We start from the raw sequence: 21,450 nt of genomic DNA on the forward strand, positions 1-21,450 counted from the left end.
CCATTTGCATCAATACACTTGTAGATTTGCTTCCACAATTCTTCTAACATTTACATACCAATTCCACGCTATCATCAAAGTTTTACCTAGCCCATTCCTTTTTCCATTATGTGTTGGAATTTACAGTTCAATTCCAATTTGAATAAAGGTTAGTAATACTCAAATCAATCGCATTCCAGATATTCAAGTTTTTGCCATTCAATCATATTTTTAAGCTCATTAAAAATAGTAATACATGAGTACAAATCCAATTTCAAAATTTATTTAAATATATTTGAAAAATCAACTTACTATAATTTGGTTATTTCCTCAAGAATCTATCAAACTGAAGAATAATTGGAATTTTGGGTTACCAAATGTGAGAACTCACTCATCTGTTATATGATTTATGTTCTCTTTTTCTTTTTCCCCATTCTCTAGTTCGGTTCGCACTCAACATAATACAAAGAGACCTTGAAGGTATCCCTTTCTTTCCAGATTGCAGACATAGGGTGCGCTTGACAAAAATAGTTGTTACCCGGTAGCTCGTACCCGGTAGCTGAAAGCTGAAAGCTATAACATTTATTTGTTATATGACTGTTTGACAAAAGTAGCTAGAAGCTTTTGAAGTATGTAAAATTACATAAAATGACAATTCTTAATATGTGTGTGTATATATATATATATATATATATATATATATATATATATATATATATATGTAGGCAGTTGTGTAAATTGATTTAAAAAAGCTCTGTCGCATTTTGTTAAACGCAACTTGAATTTACTTGTAGATTTGGAGCATTTTGTTTAAAGTCGAAAATAAACGCTCGTATTGCTAAACGAAGCTTTTTGTTTAAATTGGAACGTTTTGTCAAAAGATAGAAGCTCTTAAAAACTCCCAAACGCTCCGTGCCAAACACGCCAACCATGCAACAAATATAAATAAGTGTTTTCTTTTATTTTTTTAACATTCAATCTCACACAAAAAGAAAATAAGGTGCTCCCCAATTTTCACTTTTGATCCCAACATCTAACCTATGTTTGCCTTAAGCCCTTCATCCTCTATTTATTTTCAAAATGACCAAACAATAATAAGTAGCCGATTTTTCCCTCTATTTTCAAATTCGAAATATTTCAAAATACCCTTCTAATTTATGACCTAACTATTCAACACACATCTCATTTTAAATAAATAAACAATTAATTTACTTCATTATTCTATTAGTTTCCGTTTAAGAAACTTTTAGGCTATTAAATTCTATTTTTGCCCACCAGCATGCCCTAAAATTCTTATATACTTGATCGTCTGATGTTCGATATAAAATTTGGGATGTTGCCCGGTCTCTTCAAGAAAACCACCCATCCACGAGCTAAGTTAGTGTAAGCTATGACGTTCACTCCATGTCTACAGATAAAATTCATAGAAGCTAGGTCATCAAACGTATTATAAAATTTGGGATGTTACCAAATCTCTTCAAGAATACCACCCATCTACGACCTAAGCTAGTGTAAGCCTATGAAGTTCACTACATGCTCAAAGAAACAATTCGTAGAATTTAGGTCATCAAGCGTAAAATTTATCTCATTTTGATGTTGAGAACGAGATGGTATCACGACAACAGCAGGAGGCAAATCATGCTTCTGACAAAAAAGAGCCCTATATAAAAAAAAAATACTATATTCAACATTTGGTGCCTAAAAATATTTGAGCAAATAAAAAAATCGAAGCAACGATAGCTAATGGTTCGGAAATTAATATCAAATAACCAATTCAAATCCCTCTCAAGAGAAGCCAAACGGTCAGAAAGTTTCTTCTTCCCATCATGATGAACATCCAAATCCATCTCAAGAGAAGCCCTATATAAACAAGTAATGTACTCAACACTTGATGCCATGTGGACTTGATTTTTTAATTTGCGGTTTTAAGAGTTTGAAAAGTATAAAAACGTCAAATTTCAATAACTTACATAAACACTAACAAACTAATAAATTGAGTAATTAACAATTAACCACTTAACAATCTGACGTTTAAATAACTTAATTTAAAAGTTAAAACACCACCAAACGAATTTTTTAAGAGTTTGAGACATTTAAAACACCATTAAATCAATATGCTAAGTATTAATGACTAACATCTTAAAAACACCCAATTTCTAAAATTAAAAAAAAAAACAACAACAACATTTTTGTCTCCTACTATTTTCCCTTTTTTCTTCCGATGTACCAATTTGCTATTGGAACTTTCTTTCAACTACCTAGACTACAAGGCAAGCAAAATCATTACATACTCAACAATTAAAAAATTATTAAACATTAGAGAAAATAAACAACGAAAAACAAATTTTTTGTGTCGACTATTTTATAAATATGATTTTTTTTGTTATAAAGTTGTATAGATTTCTCAAAAATGAGTGGTGATCAATGTGTAGCATTTGGGTCCAAGACCTTGTGATAGTGATATATAACCAATTACTACCCCCACATGCTTTTGTTCCTTAACAAAATTCAAATATAAGTTATCATTGATGCATTACAAGACCAAATTGGGCCTCACTTGAAAACTACTCCTTCGTGTCAACAACGAACCTAGTGATTGGATATACGAATAGAGTTATAACAATTTTTAACTATTCTTGTAATTACTTACACACCATAAGATCGCGTAAATTAAAGCCAATGAGTCCTACGATAAATCTACGCAATTTTATTACCATAACTAATTAATATGCAAAATTGTTGCATAATAACATTAACTGAGAATCATAGAACACCCGTAGAAATAGTATGTTTAATCCGTATTATGCATTTTGATCATGACCAACAGGAAAATGAAAAACCCCTTCATGTTTGATTTTAGTTTCGCACATCGGTGATATTCCTAGCTATATTGATACTTGTTTTTTGAAATTGAGCAGACACTTCGGTTTTTTCTTAAATATTGACAATGAATTTTGTTTCTCCTTCAAGTGTAAACCTATATCGTCAAATAATATACATGGTATTCCAAACAAGTCAAAATTCATATTTTATACAACTGGGACAACTGACTCAGTCTCGCATGTTGCAAAATGGTATGTGATTCGTGCTTTACAAAAAAGTGTTAGCAAACAGAATGATGTCAGTTGACTTCAAAATGCTCCCAGACCACTTGCAAGATCATAGAATGTCTGCTCACAACACCGGATTGTTAGGCCGCCCACTGGATGGTCATATCCAAACTCTTCCTCCGTCTCACGTAATAAGTCCTGAAATGAAGGCTGGCTTAACAATGACACAGGAATCACAAAACGCTTCTTTTCTTGCTCTCCAACATAAACTGCAAAATATCCTTTCGGTAGTTCCGTTTCTGTTGTGCGGGTTCCATTTGACAAAGACCGTTGTAGTATTTGTCTTGCTTGAATGATCCGATGCATACGAATACCCATTTTTCTGAAGGTTTATCACGGAGGGACAAAAGAATTTGAGAGTATTCTCTAAGTGAAAGATGTACAGGAGGAGTTTGAGAGGAAATTATGCTGGTGCTTTGCCTATCATATGCTATATATAAAGGTTTATTGGAGCTTCAAATGTACAGTAATTAATAAAAAGGAAATTAAATGACAGATCGGGACATTGCGACTGGACGACAAGCTAGATCATGTGCTGTGTCTTTTCACTTGTATAATTAAAAGTACGATCTTGAATTGCACAACCACAAAGTCACAAGCAATAATATGGCTTAATCATGTACTTGTGAATAGAAACGAATTTAACAAAGAAGATAACTTGTATCACCAGTATTCTAAACTTAGTTGGGTATGAAAAACGGTTGAAGGACCATGGTCCCCTGTAATATTAAGATGAATGTGGCAATGCCTCCCAACAAACACAATATTGTGGCAAAAATCTCTGGGGTTTTCTTGAAACATATGTGGCCCTATCATAAATACATGAATTAGACATTGGATCTGTCTTACAGGTTGGAAGACAAAGCCATGTGAGGTTGCCATTTCTTCCACCGTATGTCACCATCCTCAATCAAGATCTGCTTAGTTGTATCTCTGTATATAAAGACCATTCCATATGAATCACACAACCACAACATCTTCTGAAATCGTTCGCACCCTTTCACCTAGAAGACGTGCTTTGAGAGTTTCCTTCCTCAATCAGGCTTTTGAAGTGAACAGACACCCCCTCCTTAAAAATGGCCATCCTTTTTCCTCGGATCATTCAAGCAAAACAAATTCTGCGAAGATCATTATCCAATGGAAGCAGCACAACCAAATCTATGAACATCCCGAAAGGCTATTTAGCAATCTATGTTGGTGAGCAAGAGAAGAAGCGATATGTGGTTCCTGTATGGTTGTTAAGCGAACCTGCTTTTCAAGAATTACTAGATCAGGCAGAACAAGAATTTGGGTATGTTCATCAAATGGGCGGCCTCACTATTCCATGCAGTGAATATACATTCAGTGATATTGCTTCTCAGTTGGGCGCATTATGACTTCTATACAGCATTCTTACAACCAACTAACCACTAGGTTTTTTTTTATCATTTGTAAATAAATCAAGACAATTTTCCCTCTTGTATGAAATCGGATCAAGGAACAGTTTTGAGTTTACTATAATTTGCTTAGTGTATGAATGAGAAACTAATTTCACGGTTGATTATTTTGGAAATATGAATTTTGGGAGTGAAATGGAGTTTTAACAAAGATAGTTGCTTCTAGTGGTAAACCAAACTAATACCAACTAATCTTTCTTCCATTTGACATTTTAGGTGAATGAAACTAAGGGAAACCAAATATTTCGTAATATGAATTGGTAATTAATGTTATGTATGCTGGACTTTTAACTCTATAAACAATGTGGTATTTATCAAGTTCAGACTTATCTTCAAAAATATAATTGGTGAACAATATGTAGCACTTGGGTCGATGACCTTGTGATGGTGATATATAAAACATTAAATCTCACATGCTTTTATTCTTTAAGCAAATTAATATATAAGTTGGCATAACATTGATGCATTAGACGACGAATTGGGTCCCACTTGAAAACAATTCCATCGTATGAAAAAAGAACCTGGTGATTAGATATATGAATAGCGTTATATCAATGTTTAACTATTCTTTTGATTACTTATACACCGATATATCATATAAATTAGAGCCAATGAGTCATGTTTTTACAACTATGCAATTTCCTTATCACAACCCATTAATATGTGAAATTGTTGCATTAAGCATTAACTAAGAATCATCGTAGAATATCAGTAGAAGTATTATGTTCAATCATGATTATGCACTATGACCGTTACGTACAAGACAATGAAAAAACATTGATATTTGATTTTGGTTCCTCGTATCAGGTGTAAGCACATGTTGTTATTAGATTAACTTGTAGATTTGGAGCATTTTGTTTAAAGTCGAAAATAAACGCTCGAATTGCTAAACGAAGCTTTTTGTTTAAATTGGAACGTTTTGTCAAAAGATAGAAGCTCTCAAACACTCCCAAACGCTCCGTACCAAACACGCCAACCATGCACACAAATGCAAATGGGCGTTTTCTTTTATTTTGTTAACATTCGATCTCACACAAAGAGAAAATTAGGTGCTCCCCAATTTCCACTTTTGATCCCAACATCTAACCTATGTTTGCATTAAGCCCTTCATCCTCTATTTATTTTCAAAATGACCAAACAATAAAAAGCAGCAAATTTTTCCCTCTATTTTCAAATTCAAAATATTTCAAAATACCCTTTTAATTTATGACCTAACTGTAACAACCCAATTTTTCAAAGAAAAATTTTCACTTTTGAGTTAATCAAAACAATCTCATAAACCATAGATTCCCAACCACATGCTTTCAAATTAATATTAATTACATCTTTGTTTTCCTTTTTAAAACATCAGAGGGTCCCAAATACATTAAAAAGACAGATAGAGTGCGCGCCACGTCATCACGCCGGACCCTTGCCCTTGGGCTCAGAAGTACCTGAAACAAATCAACAACCTGTAAGCGAAATGCTTAGCGAGTTTCCCAGAGCATACCACACGCAAACACATACACATAACCTGATAGCTAATTAAAGCTACAAACATGCCTCAGAAACCATGCAATACAATCAGCAAGAATGCCATGGGCTACCCCACATGGTCTTTACCTAGGATTGCCATGGGCTACCCCACATGGCCTTACATCCAATGCCATGGGCTACCCCACATGGTCTTTACCTAGGAATGCCATGGGCTACCCCACATGGTCTTATATCCAGTGCCACGGGCTCCCCCGGGGTCTTCCATACTAGCATAATATCACATAACATAACAATTCATTAATGCATAACACACATACAACATGTACACATAATGGGCCGGCCTTGGTGCCGTAGACCCATAGGTATGGTGAGAAGACTCACCTCCGTCCGATGAATACGAATATTGTCCTCCTAGAAATTCGCAGCCTCCCGAGCTGAATAACAATAATCATAATACAATCAATAATAGGGCCTTAAATTACCCAAATAGAAGCCCAATCTTCAAAGTCTACCCCCAAGGCCCAATTACCCTTTTATTGCAAATGGGCCCCAAAGTCCAAGTCCAATATGCTTAATGGGCCCCTTGGCCCAATAAGGCCCAATCAATAAGTCCATGGCCCAAACAGGTAAGAAGGCTCATAACTCACAGAATCCAGTCAAGCCCAACCACCAAATGAGGCCCAAAGGCCCAAATCAGCTTAGGGCCCAACTAAGCTGCGTACGCCCAACGTACCACCCTGGTACGCGGAACGTACTGAAGGTTTTGGCACTACGCGCCGCGTACAGCTGGTTACGCCCAGCGTACAAACAGCTTAAGCACTTTTTCCATTAAGTGCTTAATACTCGAATCCATCACGACCAAAAGTTAGATCTAAGTCTGAAAAGATGTCCTAAGGCATAAAGTTGGCAACTTTATGCCCTTGCATGTCTCATACACACTCAACCACTCCATTAAGACCTTTCCAAGGTCTTTTACTCATGCATGAGGCCAAATCTCTCATCAAGCTTCCATTTTTATACTCCTAAATGACTAGGGGACCTCAGATCTGACTTTCTTATCAAAAGGGAAGGCTTTACTCAACAAAAGAGATCCAAAGTTCTTAAAAGGGAAAAACCACTAAAACCCTAGCTAGATCTAAAGATTAGGAAGGAAAGATGCAAGCTTTTTACCTCCAGAAGCTTTGCAAGGTGCTTTTGATGCAGGATCTTGAAGCACCCACTTGATCCAAGCTTTCTTGACCACCCCTTCTTCTTGAAATACACACAAAAAGACCACAAATGCACACTTTAAGGCTTAAGAATGATCTCACAAGGTTTCCAGGAGTATATGGACGTTCTAAGGCTGTGGAGGCTCTCTAGGGTTTAGTCCAAGGAACATAAGGTTGCTTAAATAGGCCTCAAGTCCGGATAATTAGGGTTTTGCAACCCTGGCGCGTACGCCCCGCGTAACTCAAGGTACTCCCAGCGTACCTTGATTTCTCCGCGACTACATCCATGCAATACGCTAAGCGTACACTTAAGTACGCCCAGCGTACTTAAGGGACCATTTATGCAAATAATATCTCTTTAGGGTTTTAAGACTTACTAGAATTTTGGATGTTACACTAACTATTCAACACACATCTCAGCGTACTTAAGGGACCATTTATGCAACCGGCTTCTCGACATAATTCAGGCCCCCATCCACCTGAATATCATCCAAGGATATAATCGCGGACTCGTCAGCAACACACTTCCGAAGCTGAGACACGTGGAAGGTGTTGTGGATCTGACTAAGCTCCTCTGGAAGCTCTAAACGATAGGCTAGCTTGCCCACACGGGCTATGATCCTGAACGGGCCTATAAATCGAGGCCCTAGCTTGCCTCTCTGACAAAACCTGATAATCCCCTTCCAGGGTGACACTTTCAGTAACACAAAATCCCCCACCTGAAACTCAAGATCCGATCGCCGTCGGTCAGCATAACTCTTCTGGCGGCTCTGCGCAACCCGCAACCGGTCGCGCACCTGCTGGATCAATCCGGTGGTCTTGAGTACCACCTCCGTGCTTCCCATCACCCGATGTCCAACCTCGTCCCAGCATACTGGGGTCCTTCACCTCCGACCATATAACATCTCGAATGGAGCTCGCTCAATACTGGCATGATAACTGTTGTTGTACGAGAACTCTGCCAGTGGAAGGTACATATCCCAACTTCCTCTAAAATCCAGCATGCATGCTCGCAGCATGTCCTCCAATGTCTGGATCATTCTCTCACTCTGACCGTCAGTCTGAGGGTGATATGTTGTACTGAAGTGTAGTTGAGTACCCAGTTCCTCATGGAACGTTTTCCAAAACCTGGATGTAAACCGAACATCCCTATCCGAAACCACTGACACTGGCACCCCGTGCCTTGACACCACTTCTCGAACATAGATGTCTGCCAACTTTTCTGCGGATATACTCTCAGAGATCGGAATGAAGTGGGCACTCTTCGTCAGTCTGTCCACGATAACCCATATGGCATCCACTCCCCTCGCCGTCCTCGGTAGCTTCGGAATGAAGTCCATAGTGATCTCTTCCCACTTCCACATGGGAATGGGTAACGACTGAACCTTGCCATGAGGCCGCTGGTGCTCGGCCTTGACCTTCCTGCAGGTCAAGCACCGCTCCACAAACCAGGCGATCTCCCGCTTCATGCAGGGCCACCAATAACTCAGTCTCAAGTCCCTATATATTTTTGTTGCACCTGGATGTATAAAAAACTTGGACTTATGCGCCTCCTCTAAGAGTCTCTGCCTCACTCCCCCTGCCAATGGTACCCACACTCGGCCACACTGAGTCAAAAGGCCGCGGCTATCCTTGAAAAACAAAGGATACTGACCCCGAATTTTCTCTGTCTTCCCGTTCTCCTTCTTCACCCCCTCCACCTGAGCCCCCTTGATCATTTCCAACAAGGGCGAAACCACTGTCATCCTCATACAGATGTCCCTAATCGGGGACCCTGACGCCTTGCGACTCAAAGCATCGGCCACCACGTTGGCATTCCCTGGATGGTATAGGATCTCGCAATCATAATCCTTCAGTACATCCACCCATCTCCTCTGCCGCATGTTGAGGTTCTGCTGATCCATCAAATACTTTAGACTCTTGTGGTCGGTATAAATAATGAACCACACTCCATACAAATAGTGCCTCCAAATCATGAGGGAAAACACTACCGCCACCAGCTCCAAGTCATGCGTGGGGTAATTTGCCTCGTGAGGCTTCAACTGCCTCGAGGCGTAAGCAATCACATGACCCCTCTGCATCAAAATTGCACCCAACCCTGATATCGATGCATCACAGTATACCACTAAATCATCCAGTCCCTCAGGCAGTACTAGAACCGGAGCATCGCATAACCTCCACCTCAGGGTCTCAAAAGCCCTCTGCTGATTCTCACCCCACCGGAAAGTCACATTCTTCTTGGTCAAACGGGTCAATGGCACGACAATCTTGGAGAAATCCTGGATAAACCTCTGATAATAACCCGCTAAACCCAAGAAGCTACGAATCTCCGAGGCATTCCTCGGTACCTCCCATCGCATCACAGCCTCCACCTTGGCTGGGTCAACCGAAATACCCTCTTGATTGATGACATGCCCCAAAAACTGCACTTCCCGCAGCCAGAAATCACATTTGGAGAACTTTGCATAAAGCTTCTCCGCCCTCAAGGACTCTAGCACTTCTCTCAAGTGCTGCTCGTGCTGCTCTCTGGTTTTGGAGTAAACCAGGATATCATCAATAAAAACGATCACTGACAGATCCAACATCGATCTGCACACCCGGTTCATGAGATCCATGAACGCTGCCGGGGCATTGGTGAGCCCAAATGGCATCACCACAAACTCGTAATGCCCACAACGAGTCCTGAAGGTTGTCTTCGGTATATCCTCATCTCTAATCCTCATCTGATGATACCCGGACCGAAGATAAATCTTGGAGAACCAAGATGCACCCTGAAGCTAATCAAATAAATCGTCGATCCCTGGCAAAGGATAACGTTTCTTCACCGTCAACTTGTTCAATTCCCTGTAATCAATGCACATCCTGTGCGATCCGTCCTTCTTTTTCACGAAAAGCATCGGTGCTCCCCATGGAGAACTGCTCGGACGGATGAACCCTCGGTCTAGCAGCTCTTGAAGCTGCGTACATAACTCCTGCATCTCAGGTGGAGCCAACCGATACGGTGCCTTGGCTATCGGGGCGGCACCCTGCAGCAAATCGATGCGAAACTCCACCTGCCTCTCCGGAGGCACCCCAGGCAATTCCTCAGGAAAAACGTCCCTAAAGTCATGCACTATCGGCACTCTGCCAATATCCACCACCGCCTCTATCCGCGTATCCGAAACATAAGCCAAATATCCCGTGCAACCCTGCTGCAAAAACCTCCTGGCCCTCGCGGCTGAACAGAGGGCCGGACCCTGCGAGGCCCTCTCGCCCTGAATGACCAGCTCTCCCCCCTTTGGGGTTCGAACCCGGACTAACTGTCACTCACAATCGATCATGGCCCCATTGGCCCCCAACCAGTCCATCCCAATGATTACCTTCAATCCTCGCAACTGTATGGGAACTAAATCGACGCGAAAGCTCTCGCCATGCACATTCAGGACGCAATCCTGATATACCCTCGCAGCACTCATAGTGCGATCATCTGCAATATCCACCTCGAGAGGGGTATCCAGAGTCCCCGGCGCGCCTCAGAACTTCTTTCTAAGCGCAAGAGATACGAACGATCGGGTAGCACCCGAATCAAACAAACCATGAGCTGACATACCATTGACCAAAAAGGTCCCTATGCAAAACATAATACACACATATAAGCAATTATCAACACAAGATAGAGAAGAATAAACACATACCAGCCACGACGTCTAGTGCTGCCCGAGCCTCCTCGGTAGTCAGCTGAAAAGCGCGGCTTTTCACCGCTGGAGCCTCTGCCTTGACAGGGTGGCCGTCAGTAATCCTCATAGTGGCGGGTGCGAGTGCCGCCACTGATCTTCCTCCTCCCTGCAACCTCGGACAATCGGCCTTTTTATGGCCTGTCTGGTTGCAGTGAAAACATATCAAGCCCTTCTTGGGGCAATCCTTACTCATGTGACCCTACCGGCCATAAGAGTAACACCCTGATATCCCGGCTGTCCGACAAGCCCCACTATGAAACCTCCTGCACTTGGCACACCGGCCCTGGCCCTACTGGCCCCTACCCGAAGAATCAGAGGTCTTAGGCTTTTTGGCCTGAGCCCCTGCAGCATGTACCTGCTCAGTCTTCCGCTTCGTGCGAGACTCCAACTCCATCTCCCTCTCCCGAGCCTTCTCCACCATCTCGTTCAGGGTTTTTCACCCTGTAAAGCTCACAAACTCCAGAATATCATCCCTCAACATAGCATGATATCGGGTTCCCCTCATCTCCTCGTCCGCAGTATACCGAGGAATCAACAAAGCTCGCTCATGAAACTTGGCGGTGATCTCCGCCACCGTCTCAGTGGTCTGCTGCAGCCCATGAAACTCCCTCACCAACCGTTGCACCTCAATAGGTGGTGCAAACTCTGTATCAAAACGTCGAACAAACTCAGCCCACGACATCTCAGCCACACCGGCTGCTCCCACCTGGCTAGTAACCTCGCCCCACCAATCTATGGCCCTGTCCCTCAACATACAGGAAGCAAATCCAACCTTTGCCTCTTCTGGGCAAGAAGTCGTGCGCTGGGCTGTAACATTCGGATTTTCAGAGGTATTATGGTGTAGGTTAATCTTGTGATTAAAGGAGGGACTCGACGAGTTGAGAGTCCAACTCACCGAGTTGAGTCGGGTTTCTCCCGTGGATTTAATGAGTGGACTCGACGAGTCCGAGGAGAGGGACTCGCCGAGTAGGCGCTGATTAGAGAAACCCTAATTTCCCGGGTTTGGGACCTATTTAAAGGCACTTATAGCCTCATTTGCGGTCACCCTTTCCCTGGAAGCAAACCCTAAAGGTCATTTGAGCTAGAAAGTGAGAGAGAAGCTATCTTGGGATTTTTAGTGCATCATTTGAGAAGAAGAGAAGGAGATCAAGCAAGGAACAAGAGGGGGAAAGTTGGATGCAGTGATAGATCGTCCAGAGCTTCTGAGAAAGGTAAAAGTTTGCACCTTTCTCATTATTTTGGTTAGATCTCATGTGTTCGGAGTTCTAGGGCTTTAACCACCTTTGGTTTGGGACTTTGAGTAAAATGGATTAGCTAGAAGCCTAGTCCTCAGATCTGGACCTTGTAAGGTCCCTAGAGTCCAAAGGTCCCAACTTTATTCATCCAAATGAGGGTTGTTGTGCTTAACACCTTAAGAAGGGCTTGTTTTGGCATTTTGAGGCATTTGTGCCATGCATGAACGTAAAGGTCGAGACTTTATGTGCCTCTGGTGTCTTAAAGGGCTAGATCTAGGGTTTGGAATGAGAGATCTGACTTTGGACGTCTGAATGAGGAATCAGACCGAGGGGACTCGTCGAGTCCATGAGTTGACTCGACGAGTCAGTGAGGGTTTGTCCCGATGAGCTTGAGCATGCGATAGCTCGACGAGTTGGGGGTCAACTCGACGAGCTGAGCTGGACTGTCACGAGATTTCTGAGGAAAGTAAGTGGACTCGACGAGTCGCAAGGGTGCACTCGGCGAGTCGGGTCAAACATGGACTGTTGACTCGAGTTTGACTTTTGTTGACTTTGGGGCTTTGATCAACATAAGTAGTAGAGACCATGGAGGGGTAAAATGGTCTTTTATCCACTTCAAAAGGTTAAAGAGAGGAAGAATAGCCTTCGGTCATTAGAGTTGTGATTAGAGTATCACTTAGAGATATTAATCCCTTGTGTTAGGTGAGGCTAGTTCGAGATCCGGGAGCGGGGTCTTTACTTGCTGCTGGCCAGGTGAGTCTTCTCACTATACATTACCTAGAGTGGTATCTATATGTAGACCGGAGGGTCTTGTGTGCTATGTGTATGTATGAGATTATGTGCATTGTGATATATGTATGCTATGTGTTGAATAGACCGGACCAGAGGGTCCAACGATATAGACCGGACCGAAGGGTCCAACGATATAGATCGGACCGAAGGGTCCAACGATACAGACCGGACCGAAGGGTCCAACGAGCTATGACCGGACCAGAGGGTCTAACGAGCTACAGGACTGGAGGGTTCCGTTGAGACACATCGACCGGAGGCTCGCACTGTAGCCTCGAGTGGCATATGTGTTGTATGTGGTATTTTGGGGAACTCACTAAGCTTCGTGCTTACCGTGTTATGTGTTATGTGTTTCAGGTTGTTCTCAGGAATCGCGGGAAGGCACCGACTTGATTGTACACACCAGAGAAAGAGTTATGTTTTGAGGATACTGGATTTTTAATGGAGTTGTGTTTTGTAATTTGAATAAACGAGATTTCCATACAATTTGTTATGAAAAGTATGCGATTTTAAAATGAAAAATCTGTTTGAAATATTACGGTGTTACAAGTTGGTATCAGAGCCTTGGTTTGAGGGATTCGGATGCGCCTTCGGGTAAATCTGGACTCAAAATGAGGATTTGAGAAAAAATTTCAAAGAAATGATTTTTCTAAAACGAGCAAGAGTTTCTAAGAGAAAACGAGAAGGAGTAGTGTGTACAATCAGCCAGAGCCCGAACGGTGATTTCCCAAAATACCCTTATTTTGTGTTATGAGATATTCTATGAGATATTATGCATGCTAGAGATAGGCTAGGTATTTCATATTTTAGGACTAGAGTGGCCTGATTTGTGATGCCTTAGCCTAGGAGTTGCGGTTATCTGTGATATGCTTTCGAGTATGTGCTGAGTAAGAGTATCCAGAGGGAATCCTTTTGAGAGAGGGATTGAGTAGAAGAGTAATCTAGGAGAGATACCTGGATGAGCATTCGTGGAATTTTCTGAGAGGGTAGTCATAGGCCCGCGTGGGGTGAAGTTGCTTGAGTTCGGTGATATCCTACGAGTATGAGGAGGGCAAGTAGGATAATAGCCTAGAGAGGTTTTATATACTAATAGAGGTTATTCGATGTCCGAATGCTGCTTGCTTCGTGCTTTGTGGAACTCTCGATGATGGGAGTTAGCTACCAAGTGAATATGACGATATTCAGGAGGTAGATGCCTGGCATCATAAGGAGTTCTTCAACAGCTGATGGCGGAAAAGTGTGAGAACCTAGGAAGAGCCTAGGAAAGGGTGACCCTAGTCAGATGAGTACGCTGACAGAGTTGGATATTTCGCAAGACGAGCGAATACGCATGACGGGGTTGGTGATTGAGAAGGTCGAGAAGCTACTTAGGGACTCGGGGATGGTCCGTGTGGAAAGTATGGGTAGATGTGGCAGGTAGTATGGGCCCGTACTACTGAAAGCAGACGACCCATACTCGATACAGGGAACATTCCGGAGGTTTTAAGTAGCAGATCGAGAGGTGATTTCATGGTTCGAGTACCATGATTTGTAGCAGATCGAGAGGTGGTTTCATGGTTCGAGTACCATGAATTGTAGCAGATCGAGAGGTGCTTTCATGGTTCGAGTACCATGAATTGTAGCAGATCGAGAGGTGATTTCATGGTTTGAGTACCATGATTTGTAGTAGATCGAGAGGTGATTTCATGGTTCGAGTACCATGATTTGTAGCAGATCGAGAGGTGATGTCATGGGTCGAGTACCATGACTCGTAGCGGATTGAGAAGAGATAAAATGGTTCGGGTACCATGATTCATAGCAGATCGAGAGGTGGCCACATGGTTCGAGTACCATGACCCGTGGCGGTTAGTGTTACTGGTTCTACCAGTTATTCCATTGAAATTGGTTAGACTGAGATCAAATGTGAAAGAGTATGGGGCCAGAGGGCCATGATGAACGAGTTTTAGTGGAGCATCCCTTGAGAGGGAAATCGAGTTAGCTCCGAGGGATTTTTGGTAAGATGGCAGATGAAGTCGCAAGGCTCAAGGATGAGTAGAGATGGCAGTTATGGAGGATTGCGGCATGAGTTGAGAAATCAGCCGATAGTGGAGATGTCACCTTCTGTGACATGGATGGTATTATTTCCGTTTCCTGTGGGAAACATAAGAGGTGTTAAGAATTCGGTTTCCGAGCTTGGGGGTAGAACCCTGTGGGTTAGCATTGATGGCGACCTTCCATCAGAGTATTTGGGCAATATGTCTGCCGAGAGGTAATGTTAGAGCAAGAGCAGGTTGTCAGCGGGGACTCAGATGGTTAAGGACCAGGATACACCCTATTTGAGCATAGTAGGGCATGTGTTAGCTGCAGCAACGGACGGTCACGAAGAGTATATCGGAGCAATGGCTCTTAGTGTCTATGATGGGTATCGAGTGGTTAGAGAATTGGATATAGAGACATGCGGTGCGAATTCCCGAGACTAGGGTTATCGGTGGTCGAGGTGAGTTGCAGAGGGAGTTAATGCATGTTGTCCGCGTTCAAGGAAGGATGAGTATCTGCACGGCAGGTGGCCGTTGGTCAGAGGCCTTGTGGCAGATAAGAATTTTTCGAGGTGGATGGTTCATAGGGATACTTCGGTAGTTGGGAGATTTTGGTTCGATGAATGGACTATTCTATGCTCTTTGGAAAGGGTAAGAGATGATCAGGCAGCCAATTTCCGGGACGGCATGCGTAATCTCGCTTGGTTTTGAGCAATAGAGGAAAGAGTTTCGGAGGGTCATTTTCATGTTCCGAGCCGTTGGCGATTTCTCCGTGTTTCAGTTTGGGAGATGGAGTATTTCGGGGTTACAAGTGGCATGAGAGAAAGACCGGTTGCGAGGCTCCAAGGAAGCAATGCGGTATCTGAGTATGATGCCATGAGTATGAGATCAGTGGTAGAGTCAAGACACTGTGAGACGTTGTGATGGTATTCCGGGGTATCCGAGTTTAATGTCCTAAAATCTCGGATTATTTTGAGTTTGAGTTTGAGATGACGAGTGGAGTATCAAGTGTCTATGGTTCCGGTGGGGGCCCTTCAGCTAATTGACATCAAATGGATTTATTCGAGAATGTGAATTGCAGCGAGAAAGAGAGGTGTTGTCACGACGATGGTCGTCCGAAGTAGTGATGCTTAGCCCGGATGGGTGTGTGTACCTATCTATGCTGGGCCGCAGAGCATGAGTTAATGATCATAGTATGGTGTCAACCTGAGGATGAGGTTGTGAAGTGGTAAGAGTAAGTGCGGTAAGACTGCGGGGAGCTGCAGTTTCAATGAGTCAGTGCAGAGGGGTGTGGTGATGCTACGGGGAGCCGTAGTACTCACTATTCAGTGAGAGAGTGTGGTGATGCTACGGGGAGCCGTAGTACTCACTATTCAGTGAGAGGTTGTGGTGATGCTACGGGGAGCCGTAGTACTCACTATTCAGTGAGAGGTTGTGGTGATGCTACGGGGAGCCGTAGTACTCACTATTCAGCGATAGGTTGTGGTGATGCTAGGGGGAGCCGTAGTACTCACTATTCAGTGAGGGGTGTGGTGATGCTACGGGGAGCCGTAGTACTCACTATTCAATGGGAGGTCATTGTGATACTACGTGGAGCTGTAGTACCCACTAGTCAGCGAGAGAATGTTGTGATGAAGTGCTCTCTGATCAGAGCTTGACGCAAAAGAGTTTTAGGCTTGGGTAGCCCTAATATTTGACTTGTGGAAGCCTGGGGTCGAACCAGGGGCGAGACTGGGGTCTCCATGTTTGTCGGAAGTCGTTATATTCCGAATGGAGTAGTGGTTTTCGTGGCCAAGGGAAGTGAATCAGTGAGGTACGCATGGGTTGCGGGTCATGAGTCACGGGTTGAGTGGTTCATTGGGACGAGTGGTTCCAATTCTGGATCGGACCAGACTCTCGATATTGAGTTGGACTCTAGTGGTGCATTGAGTAGGCGAAATGAGACTCCGGATTCTGAGATGGGTTCCATTTTGAGGAATATTATTTGTCATCAGATGTTTTGGACCAGAGTGGGTCAGTTCGTTGGTGCGGGAGGTACCGCAAGGCGCTCGTGTCTAGGGAGTAGTGTTCGGCGGGGGTCGAGGGTGAAACAATTTTGTAGGATTGTGGAATCCGTTGGGGTAAAGAGAACTTCGTGACTTGGGTGTCACTAGGCCGAGATAGTTGTTATGAGAAGGAAGTCAGTAAGACATTTCAGGATATGTTATGGGTGACCTTTGGAGGTTCAACTGTGGAGTCAGAAGTTGACCTAGTGCTCAGTATTAAAAAGGGGTATGAGGAACGAAGCTGGGACTTGTGATTGTGATGTCTGAGGACACTTCTGAGCGAGCCTAGTTATTCTCTTGTGTCTGAAGGGCAGAGTGTTGAGGATTCTTTGTTCGGATGGGTTCTGATAGCAGTTTAGTGTATGATCCCTGGTGGGGTGTGGACCCTTCCATTCCTTGGGGCGTGATTTGGATCATTAGCATGTTGATATGAGTGAGCGGTAGCCGATTGTTGGATTTGGTCGTGTGAGAATCAGAGGATCAGTGAGTTATCAGGGTTTGATATTCGAGGAGCGAATATCATGGTGATCGCTTGAGTAGGTGGTCTGGAGGCGGGTCAGGCTACTAGAGCTTCCGGTTAGTAGGGAGGAGTATATTAGCGACGAAAGAGTTGGTTCAGTTCTGGTCTTGGGAGTTTTGTGTGGTTTCAGGTGTCCATAGAGAAAGTTATCGGGGTAGTATGAGATCCTTTCGGTGGTGCCTTTTGGGTTGATGATTTCATTATGTGAGTGGTTAAGGAGTGATTTCGAGGGCGAAATCTAATTCAAGTGGGGGAGAATTGTAACATCCGGATTTTCAGAGGTATTATGGTGTCGGTTAATCTTGTGATTAAAGGAGGGACTCGACGAGTTGAGAATCCAACTCGCCGAGTCGAGTCGGGTTTCTCCCGTGGATTAAATGAGTGGACTCGACGACTCCGAGGAGAGGGACTCGCCGAGTAGGCGCTGATTAGAGAAACCCTAATTTCCGGGGTTTGGGACCTATTTTTAAAACATACACTTAGCAAGTTCCATATAATCAACGAAGCTCAATATCAGTATAACATGGTTATTCAGATTGGGAAACTACTTACTTGGCTCGGCTGATCACATGCGTCGCACTCTCATCCTTTGGGTTTCTTTTAAATTTCCTTTTGGTTACTTTTGAAAACATTTTATCACCTCCTTAGTTTGAGTCCTGTCACACCCGAGGATGTGCCCGGATCCCTCAAAGCAAGGCTCTGATACCAACTTGTAACAACCCAATTTTTCAAAGAAATTTTTTCACTTTTGAGTTAATCAAAACAATCTCATAAACCACAGATTCCCAACCACATGTTTTCAAATTAATATTCATGACATCTTTGGTTTCCTTTTTAAAACATCAGAGGGTCCCAAATACATTAAAAACGAGATAGAGTGCGCGCCACATCATCACGCCGGGCCCTTGCCCTTGGGCTCAGAAGTACCTGAAACAAATCAACAACCTGTAAGCGAAATGCTTAGTGAGTTTCCCAGAGCATACCACACGCAAACACATACACATAACCTGATAGCTAATTAAAGCCACAAACATGCCATAGAAACCATGCAATACAATCAACAAGAATGTCATGGGCTACCCCACATGGTCTTTACCTAGGACTGTCATGGCCTACCCCACATGGCCTTACATCCAATGCCATGGGCTACCCCACATGGTCTTTACCTAGGAATGCCATGGGCTACCCCACATGGTCTTATATCCAGTGCCACGGCCTCCCCCCGGGGTCTTTCATACCAGCATAATATCACATAACATAACAATTCATAAATGCATAACACACATACAACATGTACACATAATGGATCGGCCTTGGTGCTGTAGATCCATAGGTATGGTGAGAAGACTCACCTTCGTCCGATGAATACGAATACTGTCCTCCTAGAAATTCACAGCCTCCCGAGCTGAATAAAAAATAATCATAATATAATCAATAATAGGGCCTTAAATTACCCAAATAAAAGCCAAATCTTCAAAGTCTACCCCCAAGGCCCAATTACCCTTTTATTGCAAATGGGCCCCAAAGTCCAAGTCCAATATCCTTAACGGGCCCCTTGGCCCAATAAGGCCCAATCAATAAGTCCATGGCCCAAACAGGCAAGAAGGCCCATAACTCACAGAATCGAGTCAAGCCCAACCACCAAATGAGGCCCAAAGGCCCAAAACAGCTTAGGGACCAACTGAGCTGCATACGCCCAGCGTACCACCCTCGTACGCGCAGCGTACTGAAGGTTTGGACACTACGCGCCGCGTACAGCTGGTTACGCTCAGCGTACAAACAGCTTAAGCACTTTTTCCATTAAGTGCTTAATACTCGAATCCATCACGACCAAAAGTTAGATCTAAGTCTGAAAAGATGTCCTAAGGCATAAAGTTGGCAACTTTATGCCCTTGCATGTCTCATACACACCCAACCACTCCATTAAGAACTTTCCAAGGTCTTTTACTCATGCATGAGGCCATATCTCTCATCAAGCTTCCATTTTTATACTCCTAAATGAGTAGGGGACCTCAGATCTGACTTTCTTATCAAAAGGGAAGGCTTTACTCACCAAAAGAGATCCAAAGTTCTTAAAAGGGACAAACCACCAAAACCCTAGCTAGATCTAAAGATTACGAAGGAAAGATGCAAGCTTTTTACCTCCAGAAGCTTTGCAAGGTGCTTTTGATGCAGGATCTTGAAGCACCCACTTGATCCAAGCTTGCTTGACCACCTCTTCTTCTTGAAATACACACAAAAAGGCCACAAATGCACACTTTAAGGCTTAAGAATGATCTCACAAGGTTTCCAGGAGTATATGGACATTCTAAGGCTATGGAGGTTCTCTAGGGTTTAGTCCAAGGAACATAAGGTTGCTTAAATAGGCCTCAAGTCCGGATAATTAGGGTTTTGCAACCCTGGCGCGTACGCCCCACGTAACTCAAGGTACGCCCAGCGTACCTTGATTCCTCCGCGACAACATCCATGTAGTACGCTAAGCGTACACTTAAGTACGCCCAGCGTACTTAAGGGACCATTTATGCAAATAATATACTCTTTAGGGTTTTAAGACTTACTAGAATTTTGGATGTTACACTAACTATTCAACACACATCTAATTTTAAATAAATAAACAATTAATTTACTTCATTATTCTATTAGTTTCCGTTTAATAAACTTTTGGGTTATTAAATTTTATTTTTACCCACCAGCATGCCCTAAAATTCTTATATACTTGATCGTCTGATGTTCGATATAAAATTTGGGATGTTGCCCGGTCTCTTCAAGAAAACCACCCATCCACGAGCTAAGTTAGTGTAAGCTATGACGTTTACTCCATGTTTACAGATAAAATTCATAGAAGCTAGGTCATCAAACGTATTATAAAATTTGGGATGTTACCAAATCTCTTCAAGAATACCACCCATCTACGACCTAAGCTAGTGTTAGCCTATGAAGTTCACTACATGCTCAAAGAAATAATTCGTAGAAGCTAGGTCATCAAGCGTAAAATTTATCTCATTTTGATGTTGAGAACGAGATGGTATCACGACAACAGGAGGAGGCAAATAATGCTTCAGACAAAAAAGAGCCCTATATAAACAAATACTATATTCAACATTTGGTGCCTAAAAATATTTGAGCAAATAAAAAAATCGAAGGAACGATAGCAAATTGTTCAGAAATTAATATCGAATAACCAATCCAAATCCCTCTCAAGAGAAGCCAAACGATCAGAAAGTTTCTTCTTCCCATCATGATGAACATCCAAATCCATCTCAAGAGAAGCCCTATATAAACAAGTAATGTATTCAACACTTGATGCCATGTGGACTTGATTTTTTTTAATTTGCGGTTTTAAGAGTTTAAAAAGTATTACTAATTAACACCTTAAAAACGTCCAATTTCAATAACTTACATAAACACTAACAAACTAATAAATTGAGTAATTAACAATTAACCACTTAACAATCCGACGTTTAAATAGCTTAATTTAAAAGTTAAAACAACAACATTTTTGTCTCCTACTATTTTCCCTTTTATCTTCCGATGTACCAATTTGCTATTCGAACTTTCTTTCCACTACCTAGACTACAAGGCAAGCAAAATCATTACATACTCAACAATTAAAAAATTATTAAACATTAGAGAATATAAACAAAGAAAAACAAAATTTTTTGTCGACTATTTTATAAATATGATTCTTTTGTTTGGGAGTGAAATGGAGTACTGTGTTTAATGTTATATCTTGGCTTGTCTTATACAAGTGCATAAAGCATACAAAATTAACAAAAATGGTAGCTCTTTGTGGTAAATCTAACTAATATACTATCTAATCTTTCTTCCGGGTGACGTTTAAAGTGAACGAAAGCTGATGAAGTTATCTAGGAGACCAAATATTTTGTAATATCAGTTGATAATGTTACGAGTTCTCTCTCT

The 21,450-nt window shown here is 42.5% G+C and overlaps 1 protein-coding gene across 1 annotated transcript; it reads right to left on the reverse strand.

Moving 5' to 3' along the window:
* Window positions 1–3,110: 3,110 nt before the first annotated feature.
* Window positions 3,111–3,407, reverse strand: LOC145157851 (auxin-responsive protein SAUR21-like). Its single transcript, XM_079076832.1, has one exon. It carries the CDS (start codon window positions 3,405–3,407, stop codon window positions 3,111–3,113), a length of 297 nt encoding a protein of 98 aa, XP_078932958.1.
* Window positions 3,408–21,450: the final 18,043 nt, after the last annotated feature.

The sequence above is a fragment of the Lactuca virosa genome, chromosome 2 (assembly GCF_052849685.1).
Source record: "Lactuca virosa cultivar CGN04683 chromosome 2, Lactuca_virosa_CGN04683_v6, whole genome shotgun sequence".
Lineage (NCBI taxonomy): Eukaryota > Viridiplantae > Streptophyta > Magnoliopsida > Asterales > Asteraceae > Lactuca > Lactuca virosa.